Below are 19,322 nucleotides of genomic sequence, written 5' to 3'. Positions count from 1 at the left end.
AAAACATCCATCCTACTTTATAAGTGCATACAGTGACAATGATATTGGAGCTAAAACATTAGAAATTTATTGGCATTACAACGCCATGAAAACAATCGATTAAACATAAACAACAGTATAAAAAACATATGTATAGAAAACTCAAAACTGAGCAACCCGAATCCAACGAAACTAAATGATAATCAGATTCAGTGCAAGGTAAAAACATTATCGGTGGTAAATTTCATTCGATCATAATAACGGAATATCGTTTCTACTAGGAAATATGCTACATAGACATACAAAGGTCATAATCTCTTTTGTCGTACAGTTTTTTCAACTAGCGACCGTTATTATATTTTTGTTTATGTTAGTCAAGATATAAGAAATCCTAATTATATCTTGTGTATCCATTATTTATAGTTTAAAGGGAAAGATGCGTACAACATATTCATATTTTGTTTGTATAAAGACATTATGTTCTTGTATATAGCGAATAGTTATCAAAGGTGCCAGACTTATAATTTAATACGCCAGACGCGCGTTTCGATTACATATGACTCATCATTGACACTCAGATCAAAATACTTATAAAGCCAAACAAGTACAAAGTTGAAGAGCATTGAGAACCAAACATTCCAAGGAATTATGCCAAATAAGGCTTAGGTAATCTATGTCTGAGATAAGAAAATCCTTAGTATTTAAAAAAATTCACACTTTTGTAAACAGGAAATTTATAAAAATGACCATATAATTGATTTTCATGTCAACACCGAAGTGCTGACTACTAGGCTGGTTATACAAGGAAGATATAGCTCCATTCATTTACTGCTGAAATAGATACAGACAAAATTAAAGATCCTTTTAAGGACCATCAAAATCTTTAAAAGGAAGTCTAAAATTGATGTTCATTTACTTTAAATTGCTTTTATAAGCTATATTAAATATCTTCCGAAAAATGTAAAATTAGAGAGCCCCTGGCAAGTGTTTCTGAGTTTACTCAATATAATGTAGTTATTTGTGTGATGCAGCTCTAAATAAATGTGAGCTGGATTCGCAAACAACTTTCATAACTGAACGGTGGCACTAAAATGATTTATTTAATAGTCACAATTTATCAAAAACTTATTAAAAAACCTAAAACTGAAACTATGGGTTCTTTTCTTTTCCCAGGTCACAGAAATAAGATACTGGAAAGAAATAAGCCCATATTTTCAATCTTTCACTGTCCCTGATCCCATATAACACATTTATTATGTCTTGCCCTGTGGCTCTTTCTAATACTGTTTGCTTATATTTTTCAAAAATCCCTCCATTTTAACTTGCAAGTGTATGAATACATATTCCAGACAAAATGACCTTTCTGTGACCCCCTTTTAAACTTTAAATTGAAAAACAAACTTTTTTTAAATTTCATGAATTTAAAAAGTTTAATTCAAATTTTAAAAATAATTACACCATTGTTTTCCTTATTGAATTTTGAAGCCTGTAGCCAAATATCATCCATGAAACTTCAAAATTAAGCTTACAATTGCAGATTGAAGTGTTCAAAACATGCTCTCTGACAGGAACGGGGACCCAATTATTTGCCCATTGGAACGCATTGAAAATCATAGTAAATACATAGGGTCCTGTTCAATGAATAATTTTGATAGCCACCTTGGGACTTCTGGTTCATGTTAGGCATTTGGATATTGACCATAATAGGTAAATGTCCAATTTAAAATTTTTAAGTTTTTAAGTTTAAGTTCTTAGACCACATTCATTCTGTGTCAGAAACCTATGTTGTGTCAACTATTTAATCACAATCCAAATTCAGAGCTGTATCAAGCTTAAATGTTGTGTCCATACTTGCCCCAACTGTTCAGGGTTCGACCTCTGGGGTCGTATAAAGCTGAGCCCTGCAGAGCATCTGGTTGTTTTTGTTTTAGAAGTTTGTAGTCGGTTTACAAAAGAACATTTTTTTCTCTCTCCAGAAATAGCACATACAATCTTTGGTTTTGAAACTATGGATAAAAAATCTAAACATAAAGTAAACACAAATTTGTTTATTTTTGTGTTGATTTTAAATGTTTTACTAAAAAAATTTGTAGAAACTTGTAAAATGCAAATAACAGAATATATAAACATATAAAACTTTTGATAACTAAATCCCCTGGTTTAAAATGCAATGTAAACTACAGGAATGAACCTTACTATCATTGTTTTAGCACTAAGGGATTTAGAGAACAACTATTAGTGCAATAAAGTTTAATATAGTTGGTTAAAAAGAAAAAAAAACATTTGTCAGCTTTACATAATTTACAATTATAGTATTGTCTATTCCAGTTGAAGTAAATGAAGATCCAATAATTGGAAAGGAACCCAGTCATAGATTAGGCCTGTCACTGTTTGCTATAGAGTGTCGTATGGATTATATGGGTACCAGTGTACTGATGACAAGACTAAGTAAACTAGACATTGAAATCAAGGATGAATGGCATGTAGAAGACAAAAGTGAAAGTGACGGTCCCCTGGCTACCACTAGGTAAGAAATGTATCAGTAGCAAAAAGATGGAGAATTTACTGTTTTACGTACTGGTGAAATAAAGAATGCTAAAATAGAAAGTTGATAAGAATGAGTGTGAAACTTGTGGTTTAGTGACAGCAGTTTGATAAAGGTATGGGATTGAAATCAAGTAAGACAGTATTGCAACAAAATCTTTTTACCAAAATAATGGACAAAGCTCAAAATATATGACAATTTCCAAATATAAGTATAAAATGTGATATGAGTGTCAATGCTTAAATACGCTTTTTTGTTTTTGTTGTTGGGTTGATTTTATCTCAACAGTTTAACACAAACAATGAAAAAGACTCTAAAAAATGTGTTGAATAAAAAAAGTTGTTGTTTTTGGGTCCTACTAAAATGCGCCCAGGACCGTTGTTTTTAGCAGGACATATAAAATTACATTTGGATGATTCGCTATGGCTAATTCTTCTTCATTTATCATCTTAGATATGATAAAAACTTCACAGATATTTTCACAAAAGAAATATAAACCCTTTGTTTGTTGATTTAATGATAGTATTCAAATAATGGCATATGAATTAACTACTAATATTTTGTATGTTTTAGACCTGGTTTAATGTTTGCACATGGAGAACTTGGTTGGGACCAGTTTCACACAATGATATCAAGATCTACAACTCCTGATATCTTTAAGATGGTGGCAAAGATAGAGGAATTCATAACTATGCAGTTCAATAGCAGTAGGCGGGCCTTGTCAGCTATTGGACCAATAGGAACAAAGAGGTCTCTTGATAGACAGAAACAAAATGATGAAGATGAATGTAAGAAAGTAGTCTTGCATTTAAAAATAATTTGAATGAAAGAAAGACTTAACAAATTTGGTGCTTCAAAACGGCTATTCTAGATTTGCTTCTATCAGGAAGGCACAAACCTAAACATTTTAAAGCTAAAGATGCTAGATATGCTGCAATGTTAGCTTTATGACCAAAAAGGACTTCTAAAAAGGAATAGCAAAAAAGAGGAGCGAAAGATACCAGAATGAAAATAAACTGATGCCATGACTAAAAAATAAAAAGACAAACACAAATAATAGTACACAAGACACAACATTGAAAATTATTTAAAGGTCATCTTTGCCTGATGGAAGTGGAACCTTCTGTTTCTTAATAATTTCATAGTTTATAAACGGGAACTAATAGTATCTATGCAGATGCCTTCTTCACAGTTATTTCATTTCTTAGGACAATTTTTTTTTTTTATTTCAAGTAAGTTTTATTTTAGAAATTTTAACTTAAATTACTACAGCATGGAATTTTTGTCGAGCCTGCAACTTTTGTTGCAGAAAGCTGGACAAAGGGATAGTGATCCGGCGGCGGCGGCTGCGGTGTTAGCTCACTTCTTAAAAGCTTTATATTTTAGAAGGTGGAAGACCAGGATGCTTCATACTTTGTATATAGGTGCTTCATGTTACGAAGTTTCCAAGGTCCTCATGTCTGTCAGACAGTTTTCACTTGACCTCGACCTCATTTCATGGATCAGTGAACAAGGTTAAGTTTTGGTGGTCAAGTCCATATCTCAGATATTATAAGCAATAGGGCTAGTATATTCTGTGTATGGAAGGACTGTAAGGTGTACATATCCAACTGGCAGGTGTCATCTGACCTTGACCTCATTTTCATGGTTCAGTGGTTATAGTTAAATTTTTGTGTTTTGGTCTATTTTTCTCATACTATATGCAATAGGTCTACTATATTTGTTGCATGGTATGATTGTAAGGTGTACATGTCTAGCGGGCAGATGTCATATGACCTTGACCTCATTTTCATGGTTCAGTGGTCATGCAAAGTTAAGTTTTTGAGTTTCGGTCTTTTTATCTAATACTGTATGCCATAGGTCAACTATATTTGGTGTATGGAAATATTTTATGATCTTTATGTCAGTTGCGCAGGTTTTATTTGACTGTGACCTCATTTTCACGGTTCATTGCACAGTGTTAAGTTTTTGTGTTTTGGTCTATTTTTCTTAAACTATAAGTAATGGGTCAACTATATATGTTGTATAGAAGCATTGTTAGCTGTACATGTCTGCCTGGCTTGGTTCATCTGACCTTGACCTCATTTTCAAGGTTCAATGGTCTTTGTTTAGTTATCTTGGTTAATGTTAAGTTTATGTGAAAGTTGTAATAAAGCTTAGCTTTATACTTAGGACTATCAACATAATATCAATGATTAGTATAGAAGGTGAGACATTTCAGTGTGTGCACTCTTGTTTAGTTTATAGATTTTTTTTGTGTGAGACCATGTATCATGAGCACAATTGTAGCACTCTTTGATTGTTGTTTGTTTTCAGTGAACACCAATATTATTCACTAACCAAACAAGACATTTAAATTTATTTCAGATTTATGGGACATTAAATATCACTGACATTGGCAGAAGGCGTTTGAGATGATAGCAGATTGTAAATTCTCCATGTTACCCTCCATGATTCCTAAAGAAGGTACCATCTTAGGTGGCAACATTAGTTTACATGGCAACAACATGACCTTGGCTTGTTTCCATGGTATCAACTTCAGATCAAAATCATGGGCACTGTTCTGTTTGAATGAAGCTTTTATTGTGTTTGCTACAGAAGCTAAAAAAACACAGGATGGAGGTTAGTTCATAGAATAGAAATATATTTTAAAAAAAGTATCTTTTGTTGTTGATGAACTGAAAGATGAATAAACAGAGGAATTTTATTTTTGCCCACTCATGATATCTTATTAACGATGAAATGGAAAACAAGTATTTATTCTTAGAATTTAGAAAAAAAACTGTTGATAAGTAGTCATTAAGTTAAAGGAATATGGTGTTTTAAAAATTGTTCCTATTTCAACATCTCAAAAATATTTATCCTCGAAATTCAAATATAATTGAAGTATTAAAATGATTATACTGAAAAATGCAGGTTTCAATTTTTTCTTCAGATCTCCATATAGTACAAGATTTGAAATTAAATATTGGCCGTGAAGCACAACACACTCTAGGAAAGAATATGGCTTCTGTCTGTAAGATAAGAAGAGGTCACACAATGCCACCAACATTTACCAGTGTACAGGAATGGTTCCATTATGCATTTGCCACTTCAGAAATTAAAGGTAATTGCTGTGTTCAAAATGTTGTATTCCTTAAATTGAACATATTATAGCCAGAGAAAACACTTTAAAATCCCATTTTAAAAATGTAAGTGAATGTGTTATCTGTAGAAATATAATGTGAATATTCAGTACTGTTTCTATCAGTTGTATGCATATATTTATAAATGTAATAATATAGTATTATATTTCCTATTCATATTTAGATTTCTTGCTATATTTCAAGAAGAGTTCAGCCTTGATGACTGAGTCTTTTACGTAGTTCATCTATATTGCTCACTTACCTGTTATTATTAAGGTTTTGAGTTCAAATGTCTGAACCAGCTTTTGGCAAGGTGGGATTGTCTCCTTTATTGTACAGAAATGACAGTTTTCCTTTGGAAGGATAATGGTTCTCTCTGGATTCTCCTTTTTCTCCACCAAATCATAACATTCATTTTGGCTGCCATGATAATGCCATGAGTGCCAAAAATCTACAAGTCAATTTTCAACAGAGTTTTAAAAGTTGTTCATACATTATTACAGAGCATTTCAAAAATAACTTATCATTCTGCTTGTTGAGAATTATATTTTAATTTTTCTATTCCCAGATCTAGATAATTTTCCAACCATGCAAAGGTATGGTGTTGAGAGTCCAAAGGACCACAGACGTCGACGTACACAGGACTACTTCCATGATACAGAGATGATATTTGTGTTGCCGTCATTAGAAATGTGCCTCAAATCTATTCATAAACAAGGAGAATATGAGCCTCAATCTGATGGTAAATATAGTCATGTAGAATAGCATAACCTTCTTGCATAATACTTGCAGTTTCAAAGTGATGATTTTTTGGTAAAACAGTAACTAAGTTACACAAAACAAACCCAGAAGATAACTGTTTCCTGCCACTTTTTAAGAATCCAATTATAAGATAATGATCCCATCCCTCAGGAACAGAGATATTGATTCTTCACTTTGTACACAATTGTATGAAAAAGATACCATGGGCTTATTTCACATAAATACTAAGAAACACATTGAGTTTTAAGCATTGTGGTAGAAGATACACTAAACCACTTAATAAATTGTAACTTTCATGAGTAGAAAAATAAAGACAAATACAAATCATCAATGAAGATGTCAAACTTGGATATTTATGAATCTATCAACAAAGTAAGAAAACTGTTAAAATAATTAGTCTCAAAGTTGGTTAGAAAGAGCTGTATGCATAAAAGTACCAACGAAAAGAAAATGTTAAAAGTATATTTCTGATGCCATATTTGTCATATTACCAAGTATGTTCTTTTTGTTGAATTTTTTTTTCAAAAAAAATCTTGCATGTCAAACTTGATAATATTATATTTATGTTACAGATGAGAGACCAGTAGTTGAGGTGACCTTTGTAACAGAGTTTGAAGACCATATCTATGTTGCTATGGATGCTGAGGTCATCCTTTTCTTACATGACCTCATTTCATTGTACATCAAAGAGAAAGATAAAGGTCAGTATTTACTATTTTTATTCCATTATGAATAATGATGAAACCACACATATGAAGAGCATACATTTAAAAAATATTCCTATCCTCTGTCAACTTGCAGTGGTTCTTACAAGTAAGAGTTTTAGCATGCTGTAAAACTAGGTTTAATCCATCATTTCCTACATAAGGAAATGCCTGTACCAAGTCAGGAATACGACAATAGTTTTCCATACGTTTTATGTGTTTGAACTTCTGATTTTGCTGTTTGATAAAGGATTTTCATTTTTGAATTTTCCTTGAAGTTTGCTACTTTTGTTGTTTACTTTTTTCATAGCATTTGCTTTGTTACCTCTGGGATAAAAAAGGCCGAGTTCACTTGAAACTCTACAATGGACTTCAGAGTTAATAGATTATCACGTTTACGCACCAGAGTTGATATTCGGAACAACTCTAAGTAACTCAAGGGTAAGGCCCTGACCAAGTACAAAAAATAAAATATTCTCATTAGTTTGACGTCATTCAAGAGTTTCTCGAGTTTAACCCTGGCTCGGTGAGGGTTAGAACCAGGGCATGCTGGGTTAAGTTGAGTGGTTCAAGTACAATTGTATTGTTGAAAGCAGAGTAAATAAAGTTAACTTGAGAGTTTCAAGTGAACTTGGCCTAAGAGATTAAAAAAAATAGGTTTAAAATTTTATTTTTTTTTAATTTTATTTTGCCACTTTCACTACATCTTGTATTTGTTGTACAGATGGTAGAATGTCTTACAAGACAGATACAGAGAAGAAGAAAGTGACTGACCCAACAGCAGCATTGAAGGAAGATGGCAGAGAATTTAACTGTAAATTCTGGAAGTTGGAACCAACTGCTAGGTAGGTAGTTCATTAAGAGAGTACTGTAAATTCTGAAATTATTGTGAGGTTTTTATTATTTTGAAAATTGCGACAGAGTTGTAAACGCAAAAATTTAAACTCACATTTTAAAATATTTAATATGAATTAAGCAGGATTTTCCCCAAAATCATAAGAATTAAAATCGCATAAGTCTAAAATGGTAAAATTGCAATAATAAATGCACGCAATATTTTCTGAATTTACAGTATATATAGCTACTTACATTGTTGGCAATGGAATACTATGATTCCTGGGTAAAGTATACTGCAATAATTTCATGTGAAATTAATTTCTAAAACACTAGGTCATCAGTTATATAATATACAGGGAAAAGTTTAAAATCCTACACCTTTACAATACTTTGAGTCAACTAGTCTTTAGAACTACTTATAAGTACTTAATTCTTGATTGAGAAACTGATATTAATGCCTTTTTTTGTAGAATTGCCCAAAGTCAGTATTGTTCTGATTAAATCTTATAAAATAATGACTTTTTGATAAGCACTGTTATTAATTGTGTAGTAATACATATTTTAAAAACCTATAATATGGATCAGAAATGCACTCTGAAAAAGTTTATTACTTTTTCCTGCAATGAAATATAATTATAAGTCTCACAACACATTACTCCTTCTATCTATTTTTCCTACTTAACTGGCCACCAAGAAGTTCAAATAAAATTTTGACATGAGAGGAAAATGTTTCCATACAAGAGTGATTGTTCTATGAGGTAAGTAGTTCAAGTGTTGCAGATTCCAATATAGTTATACTTTCTATCTCAACCTCAATGAGTTTTAATAAAGTTTTTTTTCCTAAAAGAAACTAAATTCTTGCTTATGGATGATAATGGACAGCACATTCATGCTGAAATCCTAATATTTTCTACTTATGGCTTTCCAAAAAATTGACCATACAACCTTCTAATATGGGCTTTTTTCATAATAAGGCTATTTGGCAAGACTTTACTATTTCAATTTACCTATTTTAGATTACTCCATTGGGCCAGTAAAGAAATAGACCCTGTTGGTGTGGATTATGTGCTACAGAAGTTAGGATTTACTCATGCTAGAGTCACTATACCCAAATGGATGCAGCGTGGATTCATGGACCCACTAGATAAATTCTTATCTATACTTATCGAATATCTCATTACAGTATTAAGAGAGAAACCTAAAGAACAGACAGAAGGAGAGAGTTAGTGATTGAATTATGTCCCTTTTATAATTTATTAATATATAGAGATTAATATTGAGCACAATGAAAACTACATTAGATTTTTGGAATATAATATGTATATTTATACTAGTCATGAAAGTGTGTACCTATATTTATATATATTTAATTATGTTATTTCCAGACTGTGAATAAACCGTGTTTGTGTTTCATCTGTAATATGGCATTTTTTTCCTATAGTTATTTCCATGTCTCTTTAACCCTTGCTGTTTATCAGTTTATTTTATTATATTTGTTTTCAATAACATTCATTATTGTATATTGATCATTTTATGTATATCGTTTTCACAATAGTTAACGTTTAGTAAATGTTGCAGGTTTAAAACATTAGATATATTGGAAAACTAAAGTATTATAATTAAAGTTGGTTTATTTATTTAGTCAAGACAAACAAAAGAAAATATATAGTATACTCAATGTATAAGTATCAGGGTTCAAATCCACGAAGAATTCTCAACATTTTAAATGAATGTATTATTTTGGTAACACATTCTATGTACTCTATAAATATGAAATTATCAAATCATGTAACTTTTATTTGTTCTAAAATACAGATTATTTTGAGTTGTTTTAATGATGTGTACAGTTTTACAGAGAAATCTACATTAAATAATCATGTATGTATGTGTGTTCTTCCTTTCACAGTGTCTTCTTTCTCTCTTAAAAGTGCTCAGTAAAGATTTTACAAATAGTCAATAGGAATATTATTGGTGCAAAGGTCAAGTCTCTGTTATCAGTGGATAAATGTAATGTTGTGTTTATTTCAAACCAAGAGGCTGAATGGGTTTGGCATTACGATGATAAAACAAAAGTGTTTAACATATAATTTTTACATGAAAATTTACTCTAAAGCAATACCATTATAGGATTGATGGAATTACCTTAGATATATAGATCAGATCTTCATAGGTATGATTTAATATGCTTACCTGGAGAGCTGTAGATAGCATTTATCTTTACCATTGTATCTGTACATTAGAGTGTTAATTGTATGGCCAGTATGAAATGGGTCCATAATAATCCATTTTTTTATTTTGGGTAGTTTAAAGTATCCAAAACTACAAATTTTTAAAAGTTTCAGAGTAAATCTACTTGACATTGAAAAACGGCATGGGTTTTCATATTTTTGTTGTGAGTTATTTCTTCTGTGATAGATGATTAAGGTGCAACCTTTTTGCACAATGAAATGCTGGTCTTTTTGCTAATGTAATTGTTAATCATGTCAATACTTTTAAAACAATACCTTTTATGATATATGATAATGGCATTTTGACAAAGATTGCTTCTATATGAAATGAATGGCATTATATTTATTAATTTGATTTAATATATTTCTAAAGAAATGGGGAAATTAAAAAAAAAATTACCGGAAGATCTTATACTTTGGGAATATTTCCTACTTTAGCTTCTGTATCTGCTTCTAACACTGGAAGCATGCTAGGGGTGTAAAAGGATTTTTTTTTTATCTTTTTTCAAATCATTTCTGAATTAGAACTTCTTATTGAGATTTGAATTTATAGATTTTACATAAATATAGTACACTTATTTCAAACGTTACAATGTATACATATTTATCTAGATTATATTAGTGTCTAGTAATACTATTTTTACATTTTTGTGGTGAGTCAGTTTTGGGCATCATTTTCCAAAGTCAGTATCTGTGTATATACAAACATCAACTATATTGTATCTATATGTAGTTTATTTGTAAAAAAAAATGTAAGTAGAATGTTCCACAGTGAAGTTCATCATTTTAAGGCAAGATCAATTTTCATTGCTGGTAGTCAGGTTAAAAAATAAACATTGTCTTAGGAATAGTTTCAGGCTTAATATTCCCTGTTTCAAAATCAAAAGAACAATAGGTAATTTCATTGTTTTATCTAAAAATGAAAATAATGTCAGATTATTGGTCAAATTTTCATTGGTTGGGATGTAGTTAGCCAATCACAACATTTTGGCAAGTGCTTTTGAAAATATTACCCAGAATACTGTCAATACATCAGTGTTAGATGATAGATTGCATATTTTGAAGGTTATACTGAGGAAAAATTGTAAATACATGTATAAAAGCAGTTGTAGCTCCAGTCTGTTCCATGAAACTAAAATGTTTTTTGTTTTGTTTTGATGTGCTTTTTGATTAATGAACATTGATGTTAAAACTACAGCCTTTTTCATTAAATGAAATGCAACTTTTAAAGGAATGTATTGGTAGTTGACTCAAAACATACCATCAGAACTCAATCCTATTTTTGTTTTATGGTTTTCCCCATTATGAAAAAAAGTATGGAAATTATGTTTTATGATTTATGTTCCTCAGTAACTTCAGACATGTGTGTATGTCATTGATCTACTAATGCTAAGTCTTTGTTAGCATATCTTATATCTGTTATACAGACAGTCATTCCTTATACTGCTGTAATACATGGAAAATGGTATGCCTTTAATGTTAGACAATCATTTCATTTGTTTTAAGGAATCAATACATTCAGACTTATGTTTTTATTCAAAGCATTAGTTCTGATATGTTGAACATACTATTCTCACAGTAAGATTTTGTATTACTGTCCATATTCAATGTCCGTCTGTCCGTCCGTTCGTCCGTCTGTCCCGCTCCAGGTTAAAGTTTTTGGTCAAGGTAGTTTTTGATGAAGTTGAAGTCCAATCGACTTCAAACTTAGTACACATGTTCCCTATGATATGATCTTTCTAATTTTAATGCCAAATTAGAGTTTTTGCCCCAATTTCACGGTCCACTTAACATGGAAAATGATAGTCGAGTGGGGCATTCGTGTCCTGAGGACACATTCTTGTTTATGTTATTTCTTCATAGACAGCAAAAAATTTTACAGTCATTCCTTTAATAATAAAGTATCTGTAAAGAATTTCAATTTTCATAAGTTTAAGGGCAACATATTGGGTCTTATCATACCTATGTGTATATACAGATGTAAAATTGCAACTGAAAAAAAATAGGTATTAAACAAGAGTCTTGGAAAACAGGGTATTTTCTCAGTTTATTTTTGCTTGACCTGAATATATTATTTTGTACATAACAGTATTAGAAATGTGCTTTTCCCAGAATGGTGACTCTAAAAAAAAGAGGTACGAAAGATACCGGAGGGACAGTCACACATATTGGGAAATTTAATTAAAAATGTTTACTGAAAACTTGAGAGTCTCAGAGGCAATGGATATGTTAAATCTGATAATATTCATTAGAGCTGATTTGATTTTTTCAAAAAGTTGAAAGGTCATGGTAGCAACAGGTTGTGATTAGAGATTAAAAACCTGAGGTGTTGGAATACTATGTATGAAAAGAAACTGAATCTGCTTTCTTCCTTAAGTATGTTATTGGTGTGACAAATGCTCATGTTTTATTGTCAGAATGCAATTATTTTGTCCCATTTATGTTAACATTATTTTTTTATACTAATTTTTTTGTTATTTTATTTAATTTTCTTCCAGAATTTTTATGATTTTAACATTGACAGTGTGTGTGATGAATTTATCTGTAAAGGTAGCATAATTTGGAGGGGAAAAGATTTTTCTATTTAAATTTTTTATGATAAGAATCTGGTTTTGCCATTGGAGTATTGCTTGAAGCTTTAAAAGAAAGTATTCTAGATGGTAATCTGTTAACTGCGTATCATAATTTCTACATCTTTGCTTGCTTGAAAGAGCATAACTATAATAATATTATTGTTATTGGTTTTTAGGGAGCTTTTTTTTAAATATGGAGGAAACTTTTTCATTTGTTTAAAATTTCATCTGTAGAATATTGTTATTTGTTACAAAGATTCCAGAATAATAAACATTGTCACATGAAATAGATTGTTTTGATTTTTTAAAAGTCCATCATTGCTGTGTTGTTAGTGTGCGTATGCAAGCCTTTGTGGCTTGAAAAATATTACAAAGTTACATTTTCAAATTTTTGGACTCCTCATAATAATATCACTTACTATCTATTGGATAAAAACAATGAAAGACGTGGAAATATCCAACAGGCAAAGTTTAATACTTAAAATGCAAAAGAGCAACTAGTATTGTTATGAGGATTTAATGTATCCCTTGCATTGGAAGTCACAGAATGTAAGACATATGTCTGCTTATATGACAATGGTAATGTCAGTTTTCTTAAAACAATCAGGAGACTATGTTTTTGCCATAGAACCTTTGCAATATTTTCATGCCTGTCGTGACAGAGTCACCTGGACTTATCTCTTAATCAGTTCAGTGTTTCAATTATTTTCTAAAGGTTGGTTTCTCAGTTGCTCATGATGGGTTATATGTCCACTACATTTGGATTGTGAAACAGTTGTAAGGTGTACTTGTATTGTGTTTACCTGTCAAAATACAGATAAAGTTGAAGTATTTTTATTAGTATCTTTTTATTTATCACCCTTTCAAATGAAGACATCTGTGTAAAACTTATCATATCTAGAACATTATAATAAACTAAGGTGTAGAGATTATCTTGATTTGCAGAAAAGGTTGACACTTTTTAAAAAATCAATTTGAAATTTAAGTCGTTTTGTCTATGTAAACTAACTAACTAACTAACTAATTTTATTCAGTATAAAATCCAGTACAAAAGGATCATCACTGAAACACAAAAACACATATAAAAAAACATATACAAAACAAAAATAAACATAACAGACAACAATTTTGACACTTATAACAAGCAAGAGACAAAACTCACATTTCAATATTATGCAATTATTCCCACTGATGAATGTCTAATCAAAATACATTTGTCTATATATATAAGAAATCTGGTGAGAACATCAGTCTCCGAACAGTTCATTAAATATTTAAATTTATCAAAATTATCTAAATTGCAAAAACATGGTATAATATTAACAATGTCATCATAAAACTTTTCCCTCTCCTCGTGATAGAGGTTGCATACACATATGAAATGAAACTCATCTTCAATTTTGTTATCAATACAATGTGTACATATTCTTTGATCCAAAGGCGTTTTATTATATCTGCCTTTTTCAATGTGTAAATTGTGGTTAGAAATTCTTAATTTACATAATTGTCTAACATATTGTTTTGGGATATTTAACTTTGTATAAGTCTCAGGTTTATATTCCTCTTTTAACTTGTAATATGTGCGTAGTTTGTTTTGCTTTTCACCTGACAAACATGAGAAAAAATAATTTCCATATCTTCTTTTAATATCTTTTTCACTGCAGATATGAGTTTTCCTTCTGACATAGTTCCTTTATTATTCCAAACATGGTCAAAATTAATTAATTTTAGAAACTTAAAAATGTGTTTATTGAAGGTAAATGGAAAGGTACAATCAACTTCTTCGATTGACTTATATGCTAATTTTGAAAAATTCAAAAGAGGGTCTTTATACAAATATAGCCAGTATTTAAGAGATTGCAAAATAACAAATATAGAGATTGGATAACGACCAAGTTCTGCCATACTGGCAATATTAGGAGCATATTTAGTGGCACCAAGTACATATTACTTGTTTTTTGAACTGCTTTTTTAGCCCATAGTAATTCTTCAATTTTTTTTCGTTTACAGAACCCTTAGAGAGTGAACGAGAAGATTGGATTAAATTACGATACATTGATTCACACTCGCTGTCAAACCCTAAACTAGATTTCTTTCGTTTACGTTTTTTAGATTTAAACCTGTTACCCTTAGGAAGATTTAAATGACTTCTTAGTTTATCGACAGTGTTGTTAAAAATATCTGTTAAATCCTTGGTGGCTTCATCCACCCCATTTCTTTGTGGTACTCTGTCTTTACTTAAGAATGATTTTACATTAGATTCAACTTCTTTTGATAACATCATCTCTGTATAACATTTTTGAACCTCATTGTTCCAATGTAAACCCTTAGGTATTGGTCTCCCAACTTTTTGTTGTACTTGAGAAAAATTTAAAGATAAACATACATTTATAGGACAGTGATCAGAGTGGACGGTAAAATGCTTTACAGTAAAAAAACATACATTTTTTAGCATATTATTACTAACAATGCAATAATCAACAACAGCACTACCATTATATTGATGGGAAGTGGGTTTACCTAATGTATCCCCTAAAGTTCTTCCATTTAGAATTCGGCTTCTAGATGATATGCAAAGCTCTAATACACGTTTTCCGTATTCATCAGTCTTAATATTCTTTTTAGTACAATATCTCCTATACTGTACATTATCTGCCAAATATGAATTAGGAAGTATATCTTGTAAACTTTTAACGTGATCAGATGAAATAAAATCCTAATCATTTTCATTAATATGGGCATTTAGGTCCCCCATAATGATAGTCTCCCCTGAATTTGAAAACTTACTCAGGTCTTGTTCTATCTTTTCTAGTGTTGTTAACTCACTTTTTAGAGATTTGGAATAGCTAGACTGTATTGGTGAGTTGTAAGCAAAACATACAAATATATCAGATGAATGTGAAAAAAAAGTTTTACTTAGTTTTGCCCACAAAAATTCAGATGAATTACCTTTGATTAATGTAATTCCTTTACTAACATTAGTTCTGGCATATAAAGCAATGCCTCCATGAATAGCTTTACCTTTCCTGGGTCGAGCGACCTTTTTTAATAAGGTCTAACCTTTCAGACAAAGATTGTCATCCTTATCAGCCTTTGTTTCTAATAGGCATATAATATCAGAATTTATATTTTCACAAAAATCAGGGTCATTAAGTTTGCAATATCTATTACCATCTTCCCTGTAAAACAAACCATGAACATTCGAAGAACTAATTGTTAATTTGTTTTTTTAACATTCTTTGAATTATAAGGGATTCAACAGAAACTTTTTTTTAATGTGTATCCTTTAAATTTTGAAAAAAAAAAAAACAAAAAAAAACAATAAATAAAAAAAAACGAGAGAGAACAAATTATGACTAGAAAAATTCAAGACAATTGACTAGATAAAAAATAAAATAAAAATAAAAAAATGAAAACAAAACAAGAAAAATGAAAATAAAATATATCATAGGTACAATAAACAATACTATATAATCATTGTGTATATATGACAGTTATACATAAATATGGTGGGACTTGTTAATTCTTGAACATTTGAAGGGCTGCAACAGTGTTTACAACCATTTCGATCATTTTCATTTCCTTGTTATCTACAAATCTGTTATTAACATTGTTGTTTCTCATGTCGTGCTTGTTCATTTGATCTTTAGCATAGCCATCATAGAAACCATGGTTTTGGTAGCTTTTTTTACTGAATGTACTATTGATTGTTACTTTGTTGTTTTTTTTGTAAGAAGGCCACTTCCCTTTTAGCACAAAATGTAAGGTCTTTTTCAAATTTCCTGCCAAGACTCTTGTTCCTTCGTTAATGTTAATGTGAAGACCATCTTTGTCATAAAGATTCAACTTGACATTATATGATGTGCTGTCAAGAAAAAAGTTAGAGTTGTCACACCATGTAACATTTTTGTTGTCTCTTATTTTTCAGTACAATGTTTCATTGAACTGGCAAATATTTCTAGCAAGCCTAGTTGTCCTACATGGTAAAAGCGATGAGATGAAGATTCTTGCGCCAAGTCTTTCAAGATTTTCAATTATTTCTACATATTTATCCACTGCGGAATATACCACATCAGGTGAATGTCGTATATCATTTGTTCCTACATGACAAATTACGATACTGTCAGTCAGATCTTCATACTGTTGAATATATCCTTCAAGGTCTGCTAATGTGGCGGTTCTTTTAGCCAGACCCTCCAACTGAAAAGATGCTGTCAGCCGCCTGATATCAATGAACTTTGGAATGGAACTATGATGAAAGATTACCCTTTTTTTAACAGGGTTTTGTTTGAGAGTGGAAAAATCAGTGAATGACACTTCTTTCTCCTGAATCACTGAATCCCTTGATGCTGAACTCTTTGCATTGTGATGCAAATTTGACTGGTGTTTGAAACCAGACGTTTCTAAGCATGACTCATTCTTGGATTGCTGTCAATTCACAGCTGACCATTGGCCTCCTAATATATCTTCTTTAACTGTTTGAAGCCTATCATGTAATTTTTCAATTGTGGCGTCTTTTTCCTGCAGTTTAGCATGTTTTTCATGGAGAAGAATTTCTAGTTCAGTTTGTTTTTCAGTGAGAACTATTATCTTATTCTGTAGCTTTTCCTCCGTTGCTTGAAACACTTCTTTTGTGTGATAACTATTCCTCTCCAATTCTTTTGCTTTACTCATGAGTTGACATTTTTCTATCTCAAATTTTTCAATTATTTTCTTGTATTTTTTCACGTAGCATTTTAAGCTCTCTTGCATGGACTTGTTTTAGTGTTTCTATAGACTCGGGAGAAGTTTCAACTTTATTCATCAAATTTAGCACGTCTTTGACGATATCATTTCTAAGCCCTTGGAGATTCGTACCGAGTAACGTTTCAAAGTTTTTTATAGTTGAATGTGCATTGAAAATTTCCGATGACATATTAATCGTGCTTTCTTCTAAAATAGTAAACCTCTGCTGAATCTGAGAGGATTCTGAATGTGGATCATTTGATATACTATTGTTTGAGTCTGTATTGATAGTGATATTTTCATTTTTTGTCTGCAGTACCGGTGGAGTTTTAAGTTTGATCTGATCTCCTTGTTGTAAAATTTCTGAATTTGTTGATACGATTTCTAAATTTGTAGAAAGGGTTTCTGAATTTTTAGACTGAATTTCCATGATTTCATTGACAGGTGCATTTTTTCGAATGGTATGGTGATTCGTGGAGGACTCAATATCATCTTCTCCGTTTTCAAATTGAAGACTTTTTGGAGTGGTCATTTCAGAACTAGATGACAAGTTTTCAACTATTTGTAATGTTTTTTCAAATTCATTTGAGCACCACTGTTGAAAGAATTTCCCTTGAATCATTATTTTACCTGTGGTCAGGTACACAATAACTTTGTACATTAATGTATCCCCTTCATAATCCCCAATACTTTCGGAAGAGTGTACTTCAAACTCAGTTCTTTCTGTTATGCATTGTGCAGTAGAGTCGTGCCAATCTACTTTGACTGAGGGGTTATTTTTGTTACCTATGATTATCGATTGTCCTAATGCATGAAGCCAGAAATGCATTCTTTCACGAGATGTAATAAATATTGGACAATATGCAGCTTTCCTACACAGTGACAGATCTATTTTTTCGAATGGTATGAGCATTTTATTAGTTTTTTGTGCCTTCTTATAAGGTGCTGATGGTAAGGTATATATGTTTTTCAGTTCAGATAATTGGTACCGGTTTTCATAGTTCACCGCCATTTTCTTTGTTTACAAATTGATACACTATATATAAATAGCTTGTTATCTACTGATTAATCCCATCAGTGATGTCGGAATCTTGTGAAATTTAAAATTATATTACATGAAGTATGTTTCTGTTGATTATCCCTTGTAATAGATATAGGAAGATGTGGTGTGAGTAATGTTTGCTTAAAAAAGCATCATTAAATGTAAAGGAGTCTAAAACAAGGTAGAAAACTTCCAAGTCTGCTGCACAGGGTAAGCCCCCTTCCTCGAGTACGCCGTCCACTTCTAAAGCAAAGTCTAGTAGTGTCAGTGGTGACGCTAATAATAACAATGAAATGCTAGATATTCTTAAGCAGATAAGATCTGAACAAGTAAAAACCAACTGTAGGGTTGATAACATGAACAAGAGAATAGACGATCTATATGATGATGAATATCATTATGATGATGAAAATCAAAATGATTCTGACTGTTATGATGACGCTTGTGACGATGTCCAAGCAGATAATGACAAAAGGGATGAACCCCCTAGTAAGAAACAAAAATCTGACTCTTGTGAAGAGACAAGATTTGCTAGCATGAGCAAAAAATTTCGGTCTGGTGAAAAGTATGCACCATCTATTAATGAACAGTTGGCAAATAATATAACTGATATTTTTAGAAATGGGATTTCTTCTGAGAGATTTTCAGATCTCATGAAAGATAAGAAATATCAGAGACCACAAAATTGTGACGGCCTCGTTACTGTTCAAACTGAGCATAGTAATATGTTAGACGATTGTATGGATTAAGTCGCTCTGATGGGGCATGCTAACAGATTGGTATGCTTAATGAGAATAACTCT

The 19,322-nt window shown here is 31.2% G+C and overlaps 2 protein-coding genes across 2 annotated transcripts in view; one reads left to right on the top strand and one right to left on the bottom strand.

Annotated features, from left to right (window-relative positions):
- LOC143085253 (uncharacterized) overlaps nt 1-19,322 on the bottom strand; it is a 52,652-nt gene that overhangs the window by 9,744 nt on the left and 23,586 nt on the right. The window lies entirely within an intron of this gene.
- Nucleotides 3,186-9,955, top strand: LOC143085254 (bridge-like lipid transfer protein family member 1). Its single transcript, XM_076261498.1, has 7 exons — nt 3,186-3,312; nt 4,892-5,146; nt 5,460-5,630; nt 6,218-6,391; nt 6,984-7,112; nt 7,840-7,960; nt 8,969-9,955. The coding sequence occupies exons 2-7, from the start codon at nt 4,939-4,941 to the stop codon at nt 9,177-9,179; spliced, it is 1,014 nt and encodes a 337-aa protein (XP_076117613.1). The 5' UTR covers nt 3,186-3,312; nt 4,892-4,938; the 3' UTR covers nt 9,180-9,955.

This window comes from Mytilus galloprovincialis, chromosome 8 (genome assembly GCF_965363235.1).
Source record: "Mytilus galloprovincialis chromosome 8, xbMytGall1.hap1.1, whole genome shotgun sequence".
Lineage (NCBI taxonomy): Eukaryota > Metazoa > Mollusca > Bivalvia > Mytilida > Mytilidae > Mytilus > Mytilus galloprovincialis.
The sequence above is the reverse complement of the archived record's forward strand: the minus strand, read 5'-3'. Positions and strand labels throughout refer to the sequence as shown.

Coding starts and splice junctions, on each gene's coding strand:
- LOC143085254 (XM_076261498.1), top strand. CDS start 4,939: ATGATAGCAGATTGTAAATTCTCCATGTTACCCTCCATGATTCCTAAA. Junction 6,392..6,983: donor ATATGAGCCTCAATCTGATG/GTAAATATAGTC, acceptor TTTATGTTACAG/ATGAGAGACCAGTAGTTGAG. Junction 7,961..8,968: donor AAGTTGGAACCAACTGCTAG/GTAGGTAGTTCA, acceptor TACCTATTTTAG/ATTACTCCATTGGGCCAGTA.